Source organism: Suricata suricatta, chromosome 13 (genome assembly GCF_006229205.1).
Source record: "Suricata suricatta isolate VVHF042 chromosome 13, meerkat_22Aug2017_6uvM2_HiC, whole genome shotgun sequence".
NCBI classification, from domain to species: domain Eukaryota; kingdom Metazoa; phylum Chordata; class Mammalia; order Carnivora; family Herpestidae; genus Suricata; species Suricata suricatta.
In genome coordinates, this window is record NC_043712.1 from 18,984,957 (window position 1) to 19,004,680 (window position 19,724).

General features: G+C 56.6%; 2 protein-coding genes and 1 long non-coding RNA gene across 6 annotated transcripts in view; 1 reads left to right on the plus strand and 2 right to left on the minus strand.

The window, feature by feature from the left end:
- Positions 1-14,665, plus strand: part of AKNA (AT-hook transcription factor) — a 53,417-nt gene extending 38,752 nt beyond the window's left edge. For all 4 annotated transcript variants that reach the window (XM_029920577.1, XM_029920580.1, XM_029920579.1 and 1 more), the window contains exons 13-22: positions 500-606; positions 1,312-1,523; positions 2,956-3,118; positions 6,483-6,659; positions 7,186-7,301; positions 7,910-8,056; positions 9,273-9,368; positions 10,723-10,839; positions 11,116-11,314; positions 14,137-14,665. In XM_029920577.1, the coding sequence (XP_029776437.1) occupies positions 500-606; positions 1,312-1,523; positions 2,956-3,118; positions 6,483-6,659; positions 7,186-7,301; positions 7,910-8,056; positions 9,273-9,368; positions 10,723-10,839; positions 11,116-11,314; positions 14,137-14,401 (1,599 nt within the window). In that variant the 3' untranslated portion in view covers positions 14,402-14,665. The remainder of the gene's footprint in view (positions 1-499; positions 607-1,311; positions 1,524-2,955; positions 3,119-6,482; positions 6,660-7,185; positions 7,302-7,909; positions 8,057-9,272; positions 9,369-10,722; positions 10,840-11,115; positions 11,315-14,136) is intronic.
- On the minus strand, positions 3,406-4,814 carry LOC115276546. Its single transcript, XR_003901992.1, has 2 exons — positions 4,656-4,814; positions 3,406-3,964 (listed from the first exon to the last, which is right to left on the minus strand). It is a non-coding gene; the product is annotated as an uncharacterized LOC115276546 (long non-coding RNA).
- A 1,371-nt stretch (positions 14,666-16,036) lies between the features above and the next one.
- On the minus strand, positions 16,037-19,239 carry ORM1 (orosomucoid 1). Its single transcript, XM_029920469.1, has 6 exons — positions 19,079-19,239; positions 18,606-18,748; positions 18,339-18,409; positions 17,475-17,582; positions 17,230-17,333; positions 16,037-16,231 (listed from the first exon to the last, which is right to left on the minus strand). Exons 1-6 carry the CDS (start codon positions 19,196-19,198, stop codon positions 16,139-16,141), a joined length of 639 nt encoding a protein of 212 aa, XP_029776329.1. The 5' UTR covers positions 19,199-19,239; the 3' UTR covers positions 16,037-16,138.
- Positions 19,240-19,724: the final 485 nt, after the last annotated feature.

A 19,724-nucleotide genomic window follows, 5' to 3' on the forward strand; every position in this document is an offset into this window, starting at 1 on the left:
CCCCTACCTGTGTGTGTTCTTTGCATCTTTCATTAGACCCGGTGTAGAGGAGGTGTGCATGTTTGATGAATTTTATTTTCCCGATTCATTGGGCCCAGGCATTTCTGCAGTCACACAGGACCGTGGCCTTCTAGACCCAAGCTGGAAGACACGTGGAAATGTGCATCGCATCCCCACAGTGAGGCAGCACCCGCCCTCTCCTCCCCCTCCTCCTCAGCTCCAGAAACATGCTACAGTATCTTTCCCGAGGGCCTCGGCAGCTCCTCAGGGAAGCCGGACTTGCTCAGGGCCCTCCCTGGACATGGAGAGCCCCTGCTGTGGACCTGGTGCTGGTCCAGGGTGCCGAGGACTCTCACACACAGGCCTGGCTGCCAGGGGCTGGGCCAGCCTCCAGGCCTGTGAGCCTCTGGAATGTGAGGTCCAGGCCAGGACTCGGGAAGGCCTCCCCAGTGCGCCTCAGGCACATTCCTCAGACTTAAAGGGACACTGCCTCTTGCAGGAGCCCTGGATGGCATCCCCCGAGACAGACAGTGGTTTTGTGGGCTCCGAAACCAGCAGGGTGTCGCCCCTCACCCACACACCAGAGCATCGGCTCTCGCACACCAGGTACTCTGGGAACCCCCTTCCCCAACAGCATTGCATGCAGAGGGGTGACCTGCGAGTAAGTGCCATGAGCCCAGAACAGGGGCTGATGACCTGGGGATTCTCGGAGGCCCCACCTCATCCCCCACCCGTGGTTCCTTATCTTATCGATAGAGGGGAACCGAGGTTCAGAGAGGGAAAGCGGCTTGCCCAGATCACTCAGCCAATCAGCGACAGACCGGGGAATAAGTATCTGTTGGGCAAATGAATGACTGAATGGTAAATGAAGGTCTACAGAGTGTGTGGCAGGAGGTGAGCGGAAGACAAGGGTAAAGGGCGACTAGCTGGGAAGAGACTGGGGTAGACCCCCAAAGCAAGGGCTGAGGAGGGGAGGGCACTCGGGGAAGGCTGGAGTGACGAGCCACCTTGTAGACAAGGGCCTCCAAAGCTGGGTGCAGCCCCCTCCTCCAGGAGACCTGCCTGGCTGCCTGTGGCTACAGAAAAGAAAGGATTAGGAATTCCATTTCTCTGTGTATTTTCTAAAAATCAAGTTGAGCTTTATGATGTTGCACCTGTGGGTAGGCAGGTGTACAGCTGGATACACAAATGTGTGTGTAATGGGGGCGTCTTCTCAGAAGCACCAGCAAGTCCCAGAGGTCAGGAGGTGTAGCCTGGGGGTCCCGGAAGCCAGAGTGATCTCAACACGTCTCTCCCGCCACCATCCCCCAGCGCTGCAGGAACATTGGCCCAGCCCTTCGCCACATCTGAGCCCCGGGACGCAATCTCTCACCCCCAGACCGCGGGCCCTCCAGTCCCCAGAAGATCTGCGGAGCCCAGCACACCCAGGAGGCGAGCCCAGAGGCGACCCTCTGGCCAGGACAGTCCTCTGCGGCAGAGGGCACCCAGCTTCCGCCAGGAGCAGGTGCCAGTGGCCCAGATGGGTGAGTGGATGGATACCTGTGTGTTGGCCAGAACCTGGGAGTCACCAGATGGCCCACCCCAGATTGAAAAATCAAAGCAACAAAAACCTTGTATCACATTACCCTTTAGGATACAAAATATACAAGTTCACCGCAGGGAAATTTGAAACTACAGATAGGGCAGGCCAAAGGGAAGAGAGAAAAAAATATGCTGAAAACTATCACTGCTACATTCTGGTGTGGAACCTGCGCAGTTTTCTATAGCAATGTGCCTGTGTTCATTTAGATACACTTAAAACAGAAATCAGATCGTATTAGATGAGCATGCTTAATACTCTCTTTTTCCCCCTAAACACTGTGTCGTGTACACTTTCCACATCTCTACATTCTGTGATTTCCGTTTTTACCTGTAAAAAATGCATGTAAGCTTTTTAGAAAACAAACATACAGGAAAGAACGTACATTGATGAATTTTCACAAAATGAACACAGACCAAGCTCCTTCCACACCCTCTTGAAAGTGACCATTGTGCTGGCTGTGCTTCTTTCGAAGCTCATCATTTAAAACTCTGACAATTAAACTTTAATTAAAAGTTCAATTAGTGATGATGGATTCACATGTCGTAGTAATAAATAATCCAGGGAGATCCCGTGGGCCCTTCACTCAGTTTCCGCCAATGAGAACCTCTTGCAAACACTACAGTCCAGATCACTGGCCAGGGTCCCTCCCACTGCCCCTTACTAGACACACCACGTCCGCTCCCTTCTGAACTCCTGATCGTCTCTCAGGTGTCCTCCATCCCTCCAATTTTGTCATTCCAAGAACATTCTATAAATGGAATCCTGTGTATGCACTTGAACTTGGCTTAGTCACTTTGCATATCTCCAGAAAGTCATCCAGGTCGTTCCCTGTATCCATAATCCGTTCCTCTCTGTATTATTGAGTAGGGTTCCAAGGGCTCCTTGTTCTTAAAGCATGGGCCAGGTCATTGGTTTTTAACCAGTGGTCACCCATGCCTTTGAAAGGCTAAAGTTCTGAACACTCTCCCCAGAAAAACACACAGAGGCAAAGTGATCATTTTAGCAGGAGGTGGGGGCTCCAAAGCCAGCCCCAGAACATACGGCAGAGGCTGGGGGAGGAGGGTCTGGGGGAAGGAGCAATGAGCTCTTCACAGGGGGAGGTTCCTGAACACAGACGTGGTGCTGACATGGTGGACAGTGGGGGGAAATCTACGTAGGAGCAGCTCTTCAGGCCCCTCTTTGCACTCCGAGCTCCCAGCAAGAGCCACGTCTTCTGGTTCTGAGGTCAGTGGGCCAGTGACCTCGTTGGGAACTTCAATTATGACCTCAGCTGACACCGCCTCTTGGCCCACATCCTGCTACTCCTGGAAATGGGCGCCTCAGGGATCCTCTCCAGCTAATAAACTCACCTTGGTCTCTTTCTGCCTCCTTAGTGGTGCCTGGCTCCGAGCTGGAGGGGCGGCAGCGGATTTCGGAGCAGCTGGCCCGCAGCGAGACAGTCAGCCCGCACCCCACCTCGGGCCCTGCCACGGCCGCTGTGCCCCGGGGGCTGACGGAGAGTGCCCGCACGGTCCTCCTCACCAGGACAGGGCGAGAGTAAGTCGGGCCATCGCAGACACCGGAGCGTGGTGCCCAAGGGAGGCGGGGCCAGCTCAGCCCTCACGCCCAGTGGTGGCCCCAGGTGTCCTATTTCTGGGCTCAGGGCCACTCGATGGGACCTCACTGATGTGGACTCCGAGAACAGCTGTCCAGCCATTGTGAAATGGCCGAGAGGCTTGCCTTTTTGGTGCTGAGACCTCACTCCCTGTCTCCCAACATTTCTCTCCCAAGGCCTGGGGATACATTTTCAGAGGTGGACACTTTCATTGCATGAACTCAAGAGAGACGTTTTTCATGCCTCTTTATTCTGAGCACAATTGCTCTGCCAGGAACGTTGCTCCTCACGTGGTTGGACAGAAATGGGAAAGTAGGTTGGTCAGGCCCTCTTCCCTCTCCTTCGAGTCAGCACTCACATGCCTTTGTCAGGTTGGGGTATCCGTCCACTCGCACAGGGAAGGCTGCTTTGCAGGAGCCCATCGGAGGCCTGCTGGCCAGCGCCACCATGGGACTGTCACTGTGTGCAAAGGCAGGTCCGGGGCTGGTACTCAGCTTCCAGGCCTGATTTAGGAAGTGTGCTCCTGCAGGCTCCGGTGACCCCAGTGTAGAGACTCCAGGCTTATTTGTCAGTAAGACATGAGGCCCTGGGAATACAGTAGTGGACAAGACAGTTCTTGGCCTGGTGAGGCTCACCATCTTGTAGGATGAACGGAGAAGCAGATGGTCATATTCCCTGGTAGGAGTATGGTGGTGGCAGAGGCTCCAGGAGACACAGAGAAGAGACATCTGGCCCAGGGACAGGCTTCCAGGAGGACTTCCCAGAGGAAGTGGTATCTCAGCTGAGACCTGAAGGAAGAGGGATGTGGAACAGTGTTCCTGGCAGGGCACACAGCAGGTGCAGAGGCCTAGAGCTGAGAGAGCCCCCATCACCTCTGCAGAGCTGAACATTCATGTTAGCAGGGTCCCCAGGTGTGACTGTGGCGGTGGGGCTTGAGCAGTGGAAAGGTGGACCAGGAGACACAGGGTTCGAGGTCCTGGACAGCCTTGAAAACCGGGGTGAGAGATCGGGATGGCAGCTAGGCTCAGAGAAAAGACGCGCTGAATATTCGTGAATGCATACAGTTTCGCAGCTGAGGACGGATGAAGGGGATTTCAGACAGGGGAGTGGTGAGGCCAGGTTCACGTTTAGAAAGAGCTCCCTGGCCACTAGGGGAGTGAGAACAAGGAAGTCGGGAGACCGCCAGGAAGCTCCCTCACCCAGACAGACAGGACGGGGCCAGTAGGAGGGAAGGCAGGGTACACTGGAGAAGAGACATTTAGGCATTGGGCCCCCAGCAGTTGGGAGCCGGCTAACTTTTGGGGGAACCGTTCAGGGAGGGAGAAGGGTCTCGAATGACTCAGACTCCTGGCTGGCCAACCAGTTGGGTGCCGATACAGAGATAAGGGACTCAGGAGGGGAAAAGTCTGCAGGAAATGACGGACTTTCTAGGTGCCAGCTGGCCTCCAGGAGATAAAACATTCAGTCAGGAAAACAGACCCGGATGGAAGTGGAGAGGGCAAGAGACATGCAGGTGGGGTTTCCAAGGCTCAGGCCCTCACTCGGCCACCCTTGGCCTGGGACCCGGAGCCAGTGTTGTGTCGCAGTTGTGCCTGCAGGAGTTAACTGGTGACGGGAGCACTAGCTCTCCTGCACTTGGCCTTGGAGACTCCTAACAAACGTCTCCCAGGGGTGTTGCCAGGAGACCCGGCTGCTCAGGGCACACACTGCACCCGGGCACAACTGGAGACAGGTCTCACAGCACAGTCTGAGAGCTGGACGTGGTATCAGGAGACATGAACCCACGGGTCCTTCGCCACCAAGCAAGAAGTCGCTGAGGGGAGCCCCGCCCGGGAGTAGATGAAGGGTCTGCCCCAGCCCAGAACATGCCGGGCCCAGACTCAGACGCGCCGTGTGTAGGGGGTCTGCGTGGGGGGTTGTCGGGGATGTGGGGGGATTGTTGTGGGCAGGCCAGCAACACAGGGCCGCCATGCATCAGAATGAGACTCTAGAGATGCAGGGGCGGGCTGGAGGGCAATGCAAACAGTACTTACTCTATAGACGCTAGGGACTCAGTGAGACACCTTGGCAGTAGGAGCCTGGGCTGTATCTGGGGGTCCCCAGGGATTACCAGCAGCCTTGCAGATAGCGCCCTGCCCTTCCAGCCTTGGCTTATACTCAGCCAGGGATGGGAAGCACCGGGATGTCCCCTTGTCCCTTCTGCGTGCACACACCTTTCCTCTGCTCCCTCTTGGGGCCTTGAGTCAAGTTCAGGAACATTCCGAGAGCATCTTTGAAATGTGAGGGCCTCAGGGGTTGTGAGGCAGGGAGGCCTGCCCATGGTCTGGTTGGGGAGACAGACAAGCGTCTCCTGCTACCACAGACAGACAGGGCTTGGACCACATAGGAAATGTTTAGGGGAAACCAGGAGGGATGGGCTGAATAACAAGGGCGGGAAGGAACCACACCTGGGCTGGCAGTTACCATTGCTACAGAGGTAGGAGAAGGGAGGGCAGCCCGGGAGGGGGTCAGAAGTCAGATTTTATTTTAATTTTTTTAAATGTTTTTATTTATTTTTGAGAGACAGAGAGAGGCAGCTTGAGCAGGGTGGGGAGGGTCAGAGAGAGAAGGAGTCACAGGATCCGAAGGCAGGCTCCAGGCTCTGAGCTAGCTGTCAGCACAGAGCCCGACACGGGGCTCGAACCCACAAACTGTGAGATCATGACCTGAGCCGAAGTCAGACACTTAACCAACTGAGCCACCAAGGCGCCCCAGAAGTCAGATTTTAAAGTGGACCTTCAGTTCATGCCCTTTTTAAAAAATTTTTTTGATGATTTTATTTATTATTGAGAGACAGCGAAAGACAGAACATGAGCATGGGAGGGTCGGGGGGGTGGGCAGAGACACAGAATCTGAAGCAGGTTCCAAGCTCTGAGCTGTCAGCACAGAGTCCAACGCGGGGCTTGAACTCACAAACCGTGAGGTCATGACCTGAGCCAAAGTCGGATGCTTAACCGACTGAGCCACCCAGGCGCCCCAGCCCATGCCCTTTTTATTCTGCACCCTCCTCTCCATCTTGACAGCATGTCCCTGGTGTTCACAACAGCTCCTCGGAGACCCTGCGTGTTAGGCGAGCTAACCCTCAGAGTTGTGCAGGGACATGATCGGTAGCAAGAAAAGTGGACACACAAGGAAGTTCCAGAATCAGAGGGCCCGTGCCTGCCACAAAGGGACCAGACGCGGGTGTCCAGGCAGCACTGTGCAGGCGGCTGTGGCTCAGGGCCTTGCACATCCACTCTCCATTTCTGTCCCCACCTCCCACCCCAGCCAGGCCATCCGGGAGCTGCAAGAGGAGGTGTCTCGGCTCCGTCTGCGGCTGGAAGACAGCCTGCACCAGTCGCCTCGGGGCAGCCTGATAGGCCCCGTGTCCCCCTTCACCTACCCCGCCCGGGCCCGGGCCCAACCGGCAGACTCCTCAGCCGCCTGGGGTCCCCACTGTTGCAGGTGAGTGACTCTGAAATGCCTGCCTTTGTGCCCCAGTGATAGTGGGTCTCTCCAGACAAGTGAACTCACTCTCCTTTCCTACTCTTATATTTTTCTACTCTGTAATATTTGATGCATAAGATAATATCTAATGCATAACCTAAATTCATCATCCAAGTGAAAAGCTAACTATTTCCAGGCTGTCCACCCGCTCACTCTTGGCTATTCGAATGTGATGACTTCTAAAATCTGCTGTGTTTCTATGGGAGCACACCGAGGTTCAGGGTTTAGGGACATTGTCTCACCAATCCTTCCCATAACCCCCTGAGGTCATTGCTGTCATCATCCCCACTTGACAGATGGGGAAACTGAGGTCAGAGAGGATCAGAGCCACTTTCTGGGAGTCTGACTCACAGAGTCTTCGGGCTTGACTTTCCTGCTTCCCATTATGCTGTCCGCATTCCTCTGGGTGGCTCTCTCACTGATCATCTTTGGAGGCTGCATCCAACCTCATCCAGTGACATCACCTCTCTCTCCTCTTTGCTAGTAAATCCACAGAGAGGCTGTCTGGTGAGCCTGCAGGTGCAGAGCAATCTGAGCCCATGGGAAGGCGGCGAGCCAGGTCCTCCTCCGTGCCTCGGGAGGCGCCCCTGCGGTCCCTGAGTAAGTGGCCACCTGCCCGCCCTGACGTCTGGGGCCCACAGATTTCTGGGCATGGCAGCTCAGGGGTCAGAGACCAGCCCGGTCTTGTGTGTCTTTTTCGGTGCTAGAGTGCCCTGAAGAACACATCCAGCGTCAGCCACGGTGCGCCGTGCGCCTCCTGCGTGCTAGGGCTTCTGTGAGGACGCTGTGTGTATCTCACCTCCGTCTGCACTGCGAGGCGGGTCGGGTTACCCACACTCTGCAGATACACACACCAAAGAGCAGGAGAATTGCCTGGAGGAGAAGGAGAAGGTTCAGCCCACCTCCCTCCTTCCCGGCCAGTGACCTTGGCCAGGCTGACCTGCTCTGTGTAGGTGAAGGGACAGCTAGGGGGCGGTAACAATAGCGCCCGCCTCCTGGGATGCCATGAGGGTGCATGTGCCATGAAGGCAACTGGTGTAGACCGGCGTGTGGCACGAGGTCCGGTTTCCGCATGTGTCGGCTGGTATTTCTGGGGGCAGATCTAGGAATAAAGCCCAAGCTCTGCCCCAGAGCCCGAGCCGCTTTGCCGACTCCCTGAGCCGTGTGGGCCCCCTGCCCCCTTTGACGCTCCTCTTTTTCCACCGCAGGTTCCGAATCTGAGCCAGCCTCCCCGCAGCTGCTGTGTGGGAGGAGCCCGGCCTCTGAGGACAGTGTGCAGGCAGCTGGCGGCGGACCGAGAAGAGCGGGCGGCACCCGGCGGCCAGACAGGGTCACCTTCCGGGGCCAGTACACAGGTGGGCTGGGGGCAGGGGTGGCCCAGCCCCCGGGGAGGACTCCCCTCCCCCGTCCCACAGGCCTTTCCCATTTCACCATGGGCCCCTGAAATACCATTGTCCGTGAATTCTGTGACACAGGATGCACCAGGGAGTCCTGCCTCTGTGACCTTGGCATATTTGTTCACTCATTCATCCACCATCAGTTTCTGATACCTGCCCTGCATCAGGGTCCTTGCTTGGTCCTGGGGAAGCCCCGTTAGCTGGTCAGTCGTAAAGAGGTTTGTGGAGCAACTGCTGTTTGCAGAGTGGACAGAAAGCCAGTCAGCCCTAGCCTACCCTCAGCTCTGATTCTCCAGGGCACCCTGGGGTCTCATGAACTAGGAGTCCAGCACACAGTCAGTCTTCTGATGGCACACAGTAGGATTTCGGAGCACTTAACATGAAAACAGATACAAATATGTTCATGAGTCCGACTGCAGAGCGGACAGTAACAAGCAGTCATAGTAAGTGTGTAAATGAGGCTAAGCGCATTGTAGATGTGGCCCGAGTCTGTGCCACCCTGTGAGGGGGGCGGTCAACCTCGGAGCCACATGGTTGAGTGCAGGAGACAAGGCAGGAGATGAGGGATGCATGTCTACCACAATGGTGCAGACAGAGCTGAGCAAGTAGATGTGGGAACAGAAGCCATGGTGGGGCGGGGGGCAGCCCAAGGCAACACACATAGAATAGGAAGTGGACCCCTGCATGGCACAGAGGAGAAAAAGGAGAAGTGGTCAGGCACCATTCTGAAGGTCTTAGGTGAGACTCAGGGAAGGACAAGCAGGAGAGGACAGGTCTGGGTGAAAAGCCAAGCATCTGTCCAACTTTCCAGTAACCTCGAGCACTTACACCCGCTGGGTACTGGGCAGGGCACCTCACAGCCCAGCCCTACCCAGTCCTAACCACAAGCCAATGAAATCTGCGTGTCACTGTCTCTGTTTCACAGCCACTCGGTGGAGCACAGAGGGAAAACACTGCTGACACCACGGCCAGGCCATTCCAGTCCCACCCAGCAGTGGGGGGGGGGGGGGGTCGGGCAGTGCCTTTGTCATTGCTCTTCGTGCTTCCTGGCCTGCTTCTAGGTCTAAGTGAGCTTGGGTTTGCTGATTGAATGTCGGCAAGAGGAGAGAGGGATTCCCCAGTCCTCCCCGGTTCTCCCAACATGCAGAGAGCTGACTATCTGTTTCTTCCCCAGGCCAGGAGTACCATGTTCTGACCCCCAAGATAGTCCCAAGAGGCGGCGGCACAGTCTCCTGTCCCCACTGCCGACTCTCGAGGACCCAGGACTCAGGTGAGGGAGGGTACTTGGAGAAGTGGTTGTGCAGAGAGGCTGCAGCTTCTTTCTGTAGGAGAAGGTGCAGGACGTGGGCCTGCCCTCGGCTCAGTGACGGGCCAAGGTACAGACAAGGGAGGGGACATGGGGGGACAGCCCTCCCCGTGCGCCCTGGTCTCACACCTGTTGCTCCAGGTACTGCTGCCCGAAGCCGCCCTCCTTGACCATGACACGGATTAACCATGAACATGGCCTAAGTTCCTGATAAGGGGGTGGGGCCAGGTAGTAGGGGCCCGGGGCTGATGATGATGTCCTGACTCCCCCCATCTTCCTTCCACTCTGCCTCCTTCCACCAGACCCCACAGGGGAGAATCGTGGGGAGAGAATATGAATACTGGGTTCTAGTCCCAGTTTTGCTACTGACTTACTGTGTGATCTTAGGCAAGTTCCTTAACTTCTCTGAGCCTCAGGCTCCACATCTGTAATGAAAGGATTGGAGATGGTCCCTAAAGCCCTCTCAAGTGATGAAGATGATAACGATGGAGCCGTGATTTATGCAGCCCCCACGATAGACAGGGCGGCATGCTAAGGGTTTTACAAACAGTGATCTTCACAACCCTATCTATGAAATGGGTTTTGCCCCGGTTATTATGATGCCTGTTTTACAGGTGAGGAAACTGAGGCTCAGAGAGGTTAAGTAAATTGCCCAAGGGCAGACAGCGGTAGAGCCAGGATTTGAACCCAGGACTTTGCAGTTCCAGAACCCTGGCTCTTCACCTTTGTGTTTCTTCGCCTTTGCTGTAGTCCCAACAGGCCTCTCTGTTTGTTCATGCATTCATTCATCTGTTCAGCACCTCCCCATACCGGGGGGTGCGCCCTGTCCCCAAGGAACTCCTAGCCTAGCAATGACCACGCAGGGACCTGCGCACAGGGTGGGGCTGGGGAGCCTGTAACTCAGGCAGGTGGGTGGGAGGACTCGCAGGGGAGGTGCTGAGCACGTGCGTGGGAAGAGGGCCCAGGTGCCCGCTCTCCTCCTGCTCCCTTAGGCCTCCGCTGACGCCCTGATGCCTGAGGGGTGTTGCGGGCCGCTCCCACAGGGAGAGAGGGCCTGACTCAGTGTGGAGGAATGAATGTAGGTTCAGGGGCTGCCCTGGGGAGAGCCTGGGCTTGGGCTCAGACAGAGCACTGCCAATTTCCTACTCTGACACTTGGGCATATTATTCAACCTCCTGGAGCCTCGGTTTTCCAGTCTGTAAAATGGGGGAGTAATGATAGCAGCTAGCCCAGTAGCCTGTTGGCAGAGGTCTGTTGGGGGTCCAGGCCCGTTGGTCTGGATGTAATCTTCTCCTGACGTCTCTTCCTCCTCTTGTAGGTGGTACTGTCATGAGGGACCCCCTGGGACCCGCTGCCACTGACACCCTGCGATGTCCCCTGTGTGGTCAAGTCAGGTCCCCGCCAGAGACGGATGGCCCAGACTCAAGCACCTCTGGTAGGGACAGAGGCTTACTCCCTTCTGCCAGCCAGACACCGAGCTCTCCTTTCTGGGGGCTCAGGGGCCCCAGGGGGGTGTTGACTGGGGTGGCCGCTCTCCCGATCTGGGACAGAGCAAACCGGGCAGAGGATTTGTTTCCGGAAGTGAGGCACTGCCAGCATGGCCAGCGCAGTGTCCAGCTCTAACAGGGCAGAGCTGGGCAGGCCCCCATTCTCCCTGTTCTAGAGCTTTCCAAACGATCAGACTGACCTCTGCAGTGTCCCTCTCTCGCAGGGCCAGAAAACGCTGCCCCAAGGAGGAACACACGCTCACACTCAGCCTCCAGCCCCTCAACGCGGAGCAAGCAGGCTGGAGCCCCGGCCCCGCCGCCCTCTGGACTGTGGTATCTGGCTGCCACGCCCCCAGCACCGGCCACTCCCGCCTTTGCCTACGTCTCCTCGGTGCCCGTCATGCCTTATGCGTCGGCTGCCATGTAAGAACTCCCCTTCCCCACCTTCCCAGCCTGTGTCTGATTCGGTTCACAACTTGCTTTCAGACCCGTGTCCGGCCACTGAGAACCCGGGTGCCGCTTACTCCTGTGTTTCCCCCCAGTGCATAATGTGCAGAACAAGCAGAACACTCACGCAGTCACTCAACAAACCTTGAATGCTCCCTGGACACTAGGGAGAGTGCTTGGCCTGGGTGGGGCCTGGCAGAGGGCCCTGCCCCCAGGAACTCACAGGGAAAGCTCCTGGGGGTCTAGAATCCCATTTCCTTGTGGGGATCTTCCCAACAAGTACATAATGCACACCCACTGTTTTTCAATAGGCTGTATTTTTTGTTAAGTTTCTTCATTCATTTTGGGTGGGGTGGGCAGGGAGGGACAGAGAGAATGAGAGAGAAAATTCCAAGCAGTGCAGAGCCTGACACAGGGCTTGAACTCCCGAATTGTGAGACCATGACCTGAGCCAAAATTCAGCATTAGATGTTCAACCAACTGAGCCACCCAAGTGCCCCAGGCTTATTTTTTTTTATTTTTTTAATGTTTTTTATTTATTTTTGATACAGACAGAGACAGAGCATGAGAAGGGGAGGGGCAGAGAGAGAAGGAGACACAGAACCGGAAGCAGGCTCCAGGCTCTGAGCTAGCTGGCAGCACAGAGCCCCCAGGCTTATTTTTTAAAACAGCTTTAGATGCATAGAGAAATGGAGCAGACAGTAAAGAGAGTTCCCATCTACCCCCCACCACGCACGCACACACACACAGTTTCCTCCATCACTAACATCTTACTCTAATATGATACTTCCGCACAGTTAGTGAACCGACATGAATACATTATTATTAACTAAAGTCCATAGATGATGTGGGTTTCTTCAGTTTTTTAAAGGTTTATTTTTATGTTTGAGAGGGAGTGCAAGTGGAGCAGGGGCAGGGAGGGAGGGGGACAGAGAACCTGCAGCGGGCTCTGCGCTCACAGCAGCGAGCCCGATGGGAGCTTAGACTCCTGAACCATGAGACCATTACCTGAGCCAAAGTCGGTCGTTCAATCAGCGGAGCCACCCAGGTGCCCCATGGGCTTCTTCAGTTTTTACTGGAAGGTCTTTCCTTTCCTGGTCTGGGAGCCCATCCAAGATGCCACATACACTCAGTCGTCATGGGTCCTCAAGCCCCTCCTGGCTGTGCCCGTTTCTCAGACTTGCCTTGCTTCTGACGGCCTGCAGTCCTGCGGAGTACTGGGCAGGCATAGGGTAGATGAGCACTCTTACCTGGATTTGGGTATAACTTTTGGCAAGAGAGGAAGGACATAGCAGTTGAGGTAGAAACAGTTTAGAGTCCAAGATACTCTGGATCCCCGTTTGCCACTTACTGGCACGTTGGCCTTAGTGAAGCCACTTCCTCTCTGTGCCTCCATTTTCCCATCTGTGAAATGGCGTAATAGTCTCGATCACGCACAGTTAGTTGCGAGAGGATTAAGTGAGGCACGTGGCCAGACGCACACGAGACGTTTGTGGGATTTGTGCGGGGCACACACACAGCGTTGCCGACCTGGCAGAGAGTGTTACTGCGCACCACAGTCGTTGGCAACAGAGAAATATGCATAAAGGCGGCTTCAACAGGACAGGATTGTGCAGGGGGAAGAAACCCTGGATGCTGAAATCAGGACACCTGTCTTCTTTTTTTTTAATTTTTTAAATGTTTTATTTATTTTGATACAGAGAGAGACAGAGCATGAGAGGGGGAGGGGCAGAGAGAGAAGGAGACACAGAACCAGAAGCAGGCTCCAGGCTCTGAGCTAGCTGTCAGCACAGAGCCTGACGCGGGGCTCGAACCCACCAACGTGAGATCTGACCTGAGCCGAAGCCGGAGACTTAACCGACTGAGCCACCCAGGCGCCCCTGGACACTTGTCTTCTTGTCCTGACTCTGCTTGGCTAGTACCATTCCTCAATGTAAAATGAGTCAGTCGGGAGCCTTCTAGGGAGGTGTGTCCTCAGAAGCCTGTGTCGGTGGGCAGCAGGAGGCTAGCGGGGGCTAGTGCTTGGTGGGAGCAGAGGTGCGAGGTGCCGTCCAGCCCCCATGCCTTGTATGGAAGCATTAGCATTTCAGATGCTACTAGAATTTGGGCCGATGATGCCCTAAAGTTTCTCCATCTGCCAGCAGCAGGACTGAGCATGCTCCGTGCCAGGGTGCCCTTTAGAAAGTTTATGGGCCGGTGCTGCCACCTGCTGGCCAGATGCCTTATAGCCCCTGCGCCAAAGGCTTTCTAGCCCGGAGGGTTTTCTGGTTTGGGTATTGGCCAAGAGGTGGGGGACAGTTGTAGCTTCTGCCTCAGAGGGAGTTTTGGCTGGCTGGTCATCAAATTATTAAACGGTAGTGGGTGTAAACCCAGAAGTTAAGCCTGACAGTCCCCAGAGGAAGGAATTGGATTCAAGAAGCCTATTCACTCAGGTCAGATTGGCGTCTACTGGGTGCTCATTAGCTCTGGTGTGAGTCCAGCACTGCCCCTTCCTGCGCTCTGACTCTGAGCAGACATTTACAGAAGCACTTAGTCCAGGCAGCTTTTCACCTGGATTTTCCTATCGGATCTCTCCTGGGAGGGAGCTAAGTGTGGTTCTTTTAGGTGGGGGAACAGAGCCCCTGACAGGTGAAGCCACATGGGGTGGCTGGGGCTTGGGGGCGGCCCCCTGCCTCACTTAGCTTCTCTGAGCTTCTCTTTGCTCATCTGTAGAACGCGGGTAACGGTGCCCACCAAGCGAATAAGACACGTGCTGCCCAGCCCTCCGTGCTAACAGGCAAAGGAACCTCTCTTCTCAGGTACTACGCACCTCGGGGACCTACCTCAGCTCCCTCGCCCCAAGCTGCCGCTGCCGACTGGCCCCCCTCCGCCTCCTCCCGGCCGGCCCGGGGGCACCGGCACTCCATCCAGCTGGACCTGGACGACCTGGATGAGCTCCACAAAGCCCTGAACCGAGCTGTGCGGGCTGCCGAGAGCATCCGCTCCACCACCAAGCACATGAGCCGCTCCCTGTCGGCCGACCTGCGCCAGGCCCGGAGCCTCCGGGGCTCCTGCCTCTTCTGACTTGGCCCTGGAGACTCAGACACAGACGGGGGTGGGGGTGGGCAGCCCGCTCCGTCCCCCAGGCCGGGAGTCGGCGGGAGCCAGTCCTTTGGGCCCTGTAGACCCCTCTCGAGGGAGCTCTGAGCACTGGGGTGCTGGCGGGGGCATCGGGAGAAGGAACTTCCCGGGGGACCCCCCCTGGGCCTGAGGCCACCACCTGCCTGGAGAAGAGCCTCCTGGCCCTGCACTGCCCCCGTCTGGCTAATAATATGTATTTTATATGCAGATGGACAGATTTTATTTTTAAAAACTGAGTTTTCCTGGTCTTAGAGCCAGTCTACAAGGCCGGATCAGAGGGCATAGGGCCAGAGACTGGTACGAAGCTGTCTCCTCATCTGTGAGCAGCCCCTCCGGCGGGGGCATCTCTGGAAATTTCCTCCTGGTGACCGGTGACTGGTAGAGCTCTTTGATGCCATCGAAATGTCAAGATGTCAGGCCCCCAGGATAACACAGGCCCAGTCCCTCTGGAGAGGACTGTCCCTCGGGCCCACTGGGAAGGGGGCGCCCGCAGGGAGGCCCAGGAAGCTGTGCACCTTGGGCCCTCCCTGTCCCTGCTCAGAGCCCCAGCTCTGTCCCTGGGACCCCCGTGGAACATGGCTAGCAGCCCGCTCGCTCCCTGCCAGGCCCCAGTCTGCGGCGGGGGGCCAGCCCAGCCCGTCTCCTGCTCTCATCTTGTAGCGGCGGGAACCTCAGCCTTTCTGGAATGTGTGTGCGTCAGTGATATTTGTATATTTGAGGCATTTAAAAATCTATTTTCGTTATGAGGGTAAATGAAGAAGAATGAATATTGATCTTTAAAAAAAAAAAAAAGAAAAAAAGCATTCCCAAAGCCGCCCCCATCTGTGGTGTGTGACATTGACTTTGGTTTCTTAACTCAGCTCTGCGGTGTGGAAGGTTTGATGACGAGCCAAGCCCTACCCCCAGGGGACCTGTTGGGTGCAATTTTCCAGACTCTGCCCGCCTTCCTCGGGGGGCTACTGTTTCTCCAGCCTTCTCTCTGTTCTCCCTATGCCTGTCTCCGGACCCTACCTTTGTGACTGGAGAGGCTGTTCGGCCACACCCCCTCTTACTGAGGCCAGAGGTGTTAAAAGACCCACACCTGGTGCCTAAAGTGTGAGCCTAGGCTCTGCCAGAGTCTTTCTGCCTCCAGTCGGCCCCTCCTACCCCCCCTCTCCAGATGGCCAGGGCAATGTCTAAGGTGAGTCCCTCATGCTTGGTACCCCACGCCGGGGTCCTCACTGCCCTCATTCACCTGAACTACCAGGGCTGCCTGCCTCGATGTTTCTCAAACACATCCCCATAGATCCTTGGCTGACAGAACAGCAGGTGTTGTGAGCTCCAAATCTTTCTAGACTGACTCAGATGCCCCTTCCAGGAAGCCTTCCCGGGTTTCTGCTGCAGGAGGAACTCCCACCCCCCGCGCTGGGCTCCCACAGCATTTGGTGTCTGTCATGGTCCAGCCTGTGCCAGGTATTTCAGCAGGGGCTCTTTTAAGCAGAGGGGCAGGGGTGACCTGGGGATGAGCCAGGGCTCAGCTCAGGCCAGGCTTCCACATGTGTGAATGAACGAAGGAAGGAAGGGAGAGAGGACAAGCTGTCTGCTTCAAGTGCAGAGGCTTTATTGATGCCACTGGGACAAAGACCTGAGGTATAAACGGTGGGCGTGGGGCTGAGGGTGGGCCCGAGTCCCCAAGCTCTCCTAACCCAATGCAGTGTCATCCGAGGACCCCTCGCTTTCTTTCTGCTTTTCTTTTTCTTCCTTGTGCTGCTTCTCCAACGGCCCACAGGCATTCTGGAAGACAGAGGGAACGCTGCTCAGGGGTCTGGGGGGAGGGGGGAATGAGCTCCTGCTGCCTCCTCGCTGGGTGACCTTGAGCAAGGCGTTTTCCCTCTCTGAGGCTCAGCGTCCACCTGGGCAAGGGGGGCTGGAGCCCTTAGGGCAGCGGGCATTTCCCAAGGACTTGCCAAGCCTTTCTGTTGCTCTGGGTTCCTCACAACCTTTGAGCAGATAATGTAAGCAAGGTTCAGGGTGGCCGTGGGGCCGTCCAAGGTCCCCGGCCAGTAGATGGGGGAGGGGGGAGGCAGGAGGCTGGCCGGGGGACCAACCGGTGCCCGTGAGCCCAGTCCTTTCCCATGGCTCCCACAAGCAGAGAGGGGAGACGGTGTATGCCACTGTGGTCGTAAGAGATGACCTCAGGTGGCAAACAGAGATGTTTTTATTTCAATAATCCTGAAAGTATTTTGTGTATATCCAAAAAAAGTGTCACCAGCTCATCAGCTCTGTGGATTTCAGATACCATTGCACAGGACAAGAGTGAGTGAAGCCTCTCACTGGACACAGGTTGAATGGAAAGTGTGAAGGAGATGATTTCATAGATACTTTGCAGTGATAGCAAAGGTCAGGCTGGTGGTCCTGGACGTGGGGCAGGCTGGGCTGTGCTGATGCCCACTCCCTACCCACGGGTGTTTGAAGTTGTGGGGGTGGCTGGCAGTTGTCAACGATCATTACTCTTCTGTGTTTCTTTGTCAAGTTCCCTCGGCCACACTGGTGTCTGCCGCGCCCCTCCTTTCCCAGCAAACCCCCCCTCCCCCACCTACTCTGGACGCCCTCTGTTTCACAGGGACCTTTTCCTCCTGGGCCCTTGTCCCATGAGCCTCCAGGAAGCTCAGCCGTTCAAAGCAGGATGTCCTGTCTTGCTGCACAGCCTGGGTGGGCAGCCCATCCCCTCTGGGCCCCTGGGGCTGCCCAAGGCAGTGTCGCCCTGAGGGCGGGCACAGCCTGGTCGTCACCTGTTTCTCGTCCGTGTACACAATTTCGGACTTCTGCATGCCCATGCACGTGATGGCCTCATGAAACTCTCTCATTTGCTCCTGGGTCGCTTGCGCCTTGTCCGCTGCAGGAGGGGGCGAGGGGGTGCCGCGTGAGCACACTGGGGGCCTGGCTGGGAAGCCGGGGAAGGCGGGGGATTCTGGGGGCCCGGCCGCAGGGGCAAGGGGGTCCTGGGAGAGGGGGAAGGGGTTTGGGGGATGCCTACTGTAGAAAGACAGCCCCATGTTCTGCTCATCTTTTGGGGAGAAGGCAAGCATGAAGGTCTTGGGGTCCTTGGTTTGCAGGAAGTAGCCAAACTGCTCTTTGCCGAACTCTGGAGGAGAAAACCTCTGGGTGAGACCACACAGCACAGTGGTCCCCAATCGTAGGCGAGGAGCCCCGGATGTGCCCGTGGCCACGCAGCGATGAGTGAAGGCCAAGAGTTCACCAGGGCCACGCGCCCCTAGTCCTACTGTGCGCCGGGCCCCGTGCTATGATGTGGTTCTCAGGGCCTTTCTCCCCATTTTCCAGATGAGGAAAATGAGGCCCAGACAGGAGCCTCGGGGCTGCTAAGTGCCGTTGGTTTAGTTCCATTGGCATTTGCAGGCTCCTACTAAGTGCCCTCTCTGGGGTGACAATGGGGATATGAGTGAAGTCACCACGTGCCTGACACAGACGGCCACACTCAGATCCCGGAGGAGAAAGAGTGGTTGAGAGAGGCAGGACCTCGGCCCACCTTGGGCTTGAGTCCCAGTTCTAATTACAGGCTGTGTGACTCCAGGGAAACTGCCTGCCATCTCTGTTTCTCTGTTTCCTCATCTGCTCGCTATAATGTCCTCCTAAGGTTGTTCTCAAGTATTAAGTGGGTGAATTCGTGTCAAGTACTCCCGACAGTGCCTGGCACGTGAGTAAGAACTCACATATATTGGTGGTTATTCCTGATCACCACAGCCTGCAGACACCGTCGTCGGAGATGTAGGAAGTGGGCCTGTCCTGTGTCCTCTGTGCCCTCAGCCTCCCGGGCCTTAGCCCCAGCACCTCCTCTTTGGGCTGGCCCCCCACGTGTCCCCACCAGCGGGCCGGCCCTCACCGTGTTTAGACAGGCTCCCATTCTCTCGATGCACATCCAAGCTGCTGACGTTATAGACACACTGGTTCCCTCTAACAGACCGAGAGGGGAGACAGCAGGAAGACCGTCAAGGAGACATGGACAGTCACTGGTCACCGTGTCGAGGGGCGAGATCAGTGGCGATTAGAGCCCACCCTCCCCATTCCGTGCAAGAGAGGGCTGAGGCCAGGAAGGGGGCTCCAGCCGGAGCCTGGGGCCAGGGGCAGGCCAGCACGTGGGGGGTCTCACATGGTTAGGTACTCTCTGAGCAGTATGGTGTCCTCTGTAGAGTTGATGTGAAAGTAAAAGAAGGCCGCCTGGATCGTTCTAGCCGACTGGTTGAACTCCGGGTTGCGGAAGGCCGAGGCGATGTAAAACCACTTGCCGGAGAGCTGGGGAGAGGCCGGGAGCTGATGGTGGAGGCCGCGGGCCGAATCCCTCCCGGGCAGCAGGGCAGACCTCTCCCTCTGTTCTGCACATGGGAGACTGGGTCCCCAGCGAGCAGCGGACACGCAGGAGGAGGTCACTCTGAGGTTCAGGACCCTCCCCCAGCCGCCAGGGCGTCCCTCTGAGTCTGGAGTTCAGAATGTCACCCCAAGACGCAGAAAAGAAAGGGTGGATTGGAGAAGAGGGGAAGATGGCTGACCGAGAGCCAGCAGGAGAAAGGGGAGTCCAGGGAAGGAGGCAGCTGCCCGCGGCGCTCAGGGGCCCCAGGCACGCACCTGGTCCAGGGTGGTATTGGTGATAGGCGTCGCCGTGAGGTTGAGGTTGCCACACTCGGGGCTCTGGGCCGCCAGCAGAGGAAGGAGGCTCAGGACAGCAAGGGCTCGGGACAGCGCCATGCCTAGAGGCAGAGGCTCTGGAGTCAGGCAGAACTGGTGGCTGGAGGGTACAGTGACCTTTATATCCAGCTGTGGGCGGAGTCCTGGAGCCCCCTGGTGACAGGTCAGGTGATGCTTACGACATGCCTGGCACACATCGTTCCCTCCTTCCCCCAACTCTGACCGTGGCTGAAGTCTCCAAGCCCGGGTCTAATTGAGATCCCTGACCTGGAAGCATTCCCAGGGCCCCAGGGTCCGGCTATTCAAAGCCAAGGTGGGTGTGTGCTGGAAAGGTATTGTCAAACATGGGTAGGTTTCAATAGAGGGACCTCTAAGCAAGCTCTTAGGGTTGAGGGACTTTTGTTTCGTTTTAAAAGCTCTTATGTTTTCACCCAATTCATGTCCACTGAGCATTCAGACTTGAGCAAGACCCAACCAGGAATCAAATGCTGATGGCAATTTAGAGAGTTCCAAGGGTAGGTGGGGAATGGGATGGGGGAGGGGTCAAGGGTTGGGGAGAGGGCAAAACACGGATTCTATTTCAACC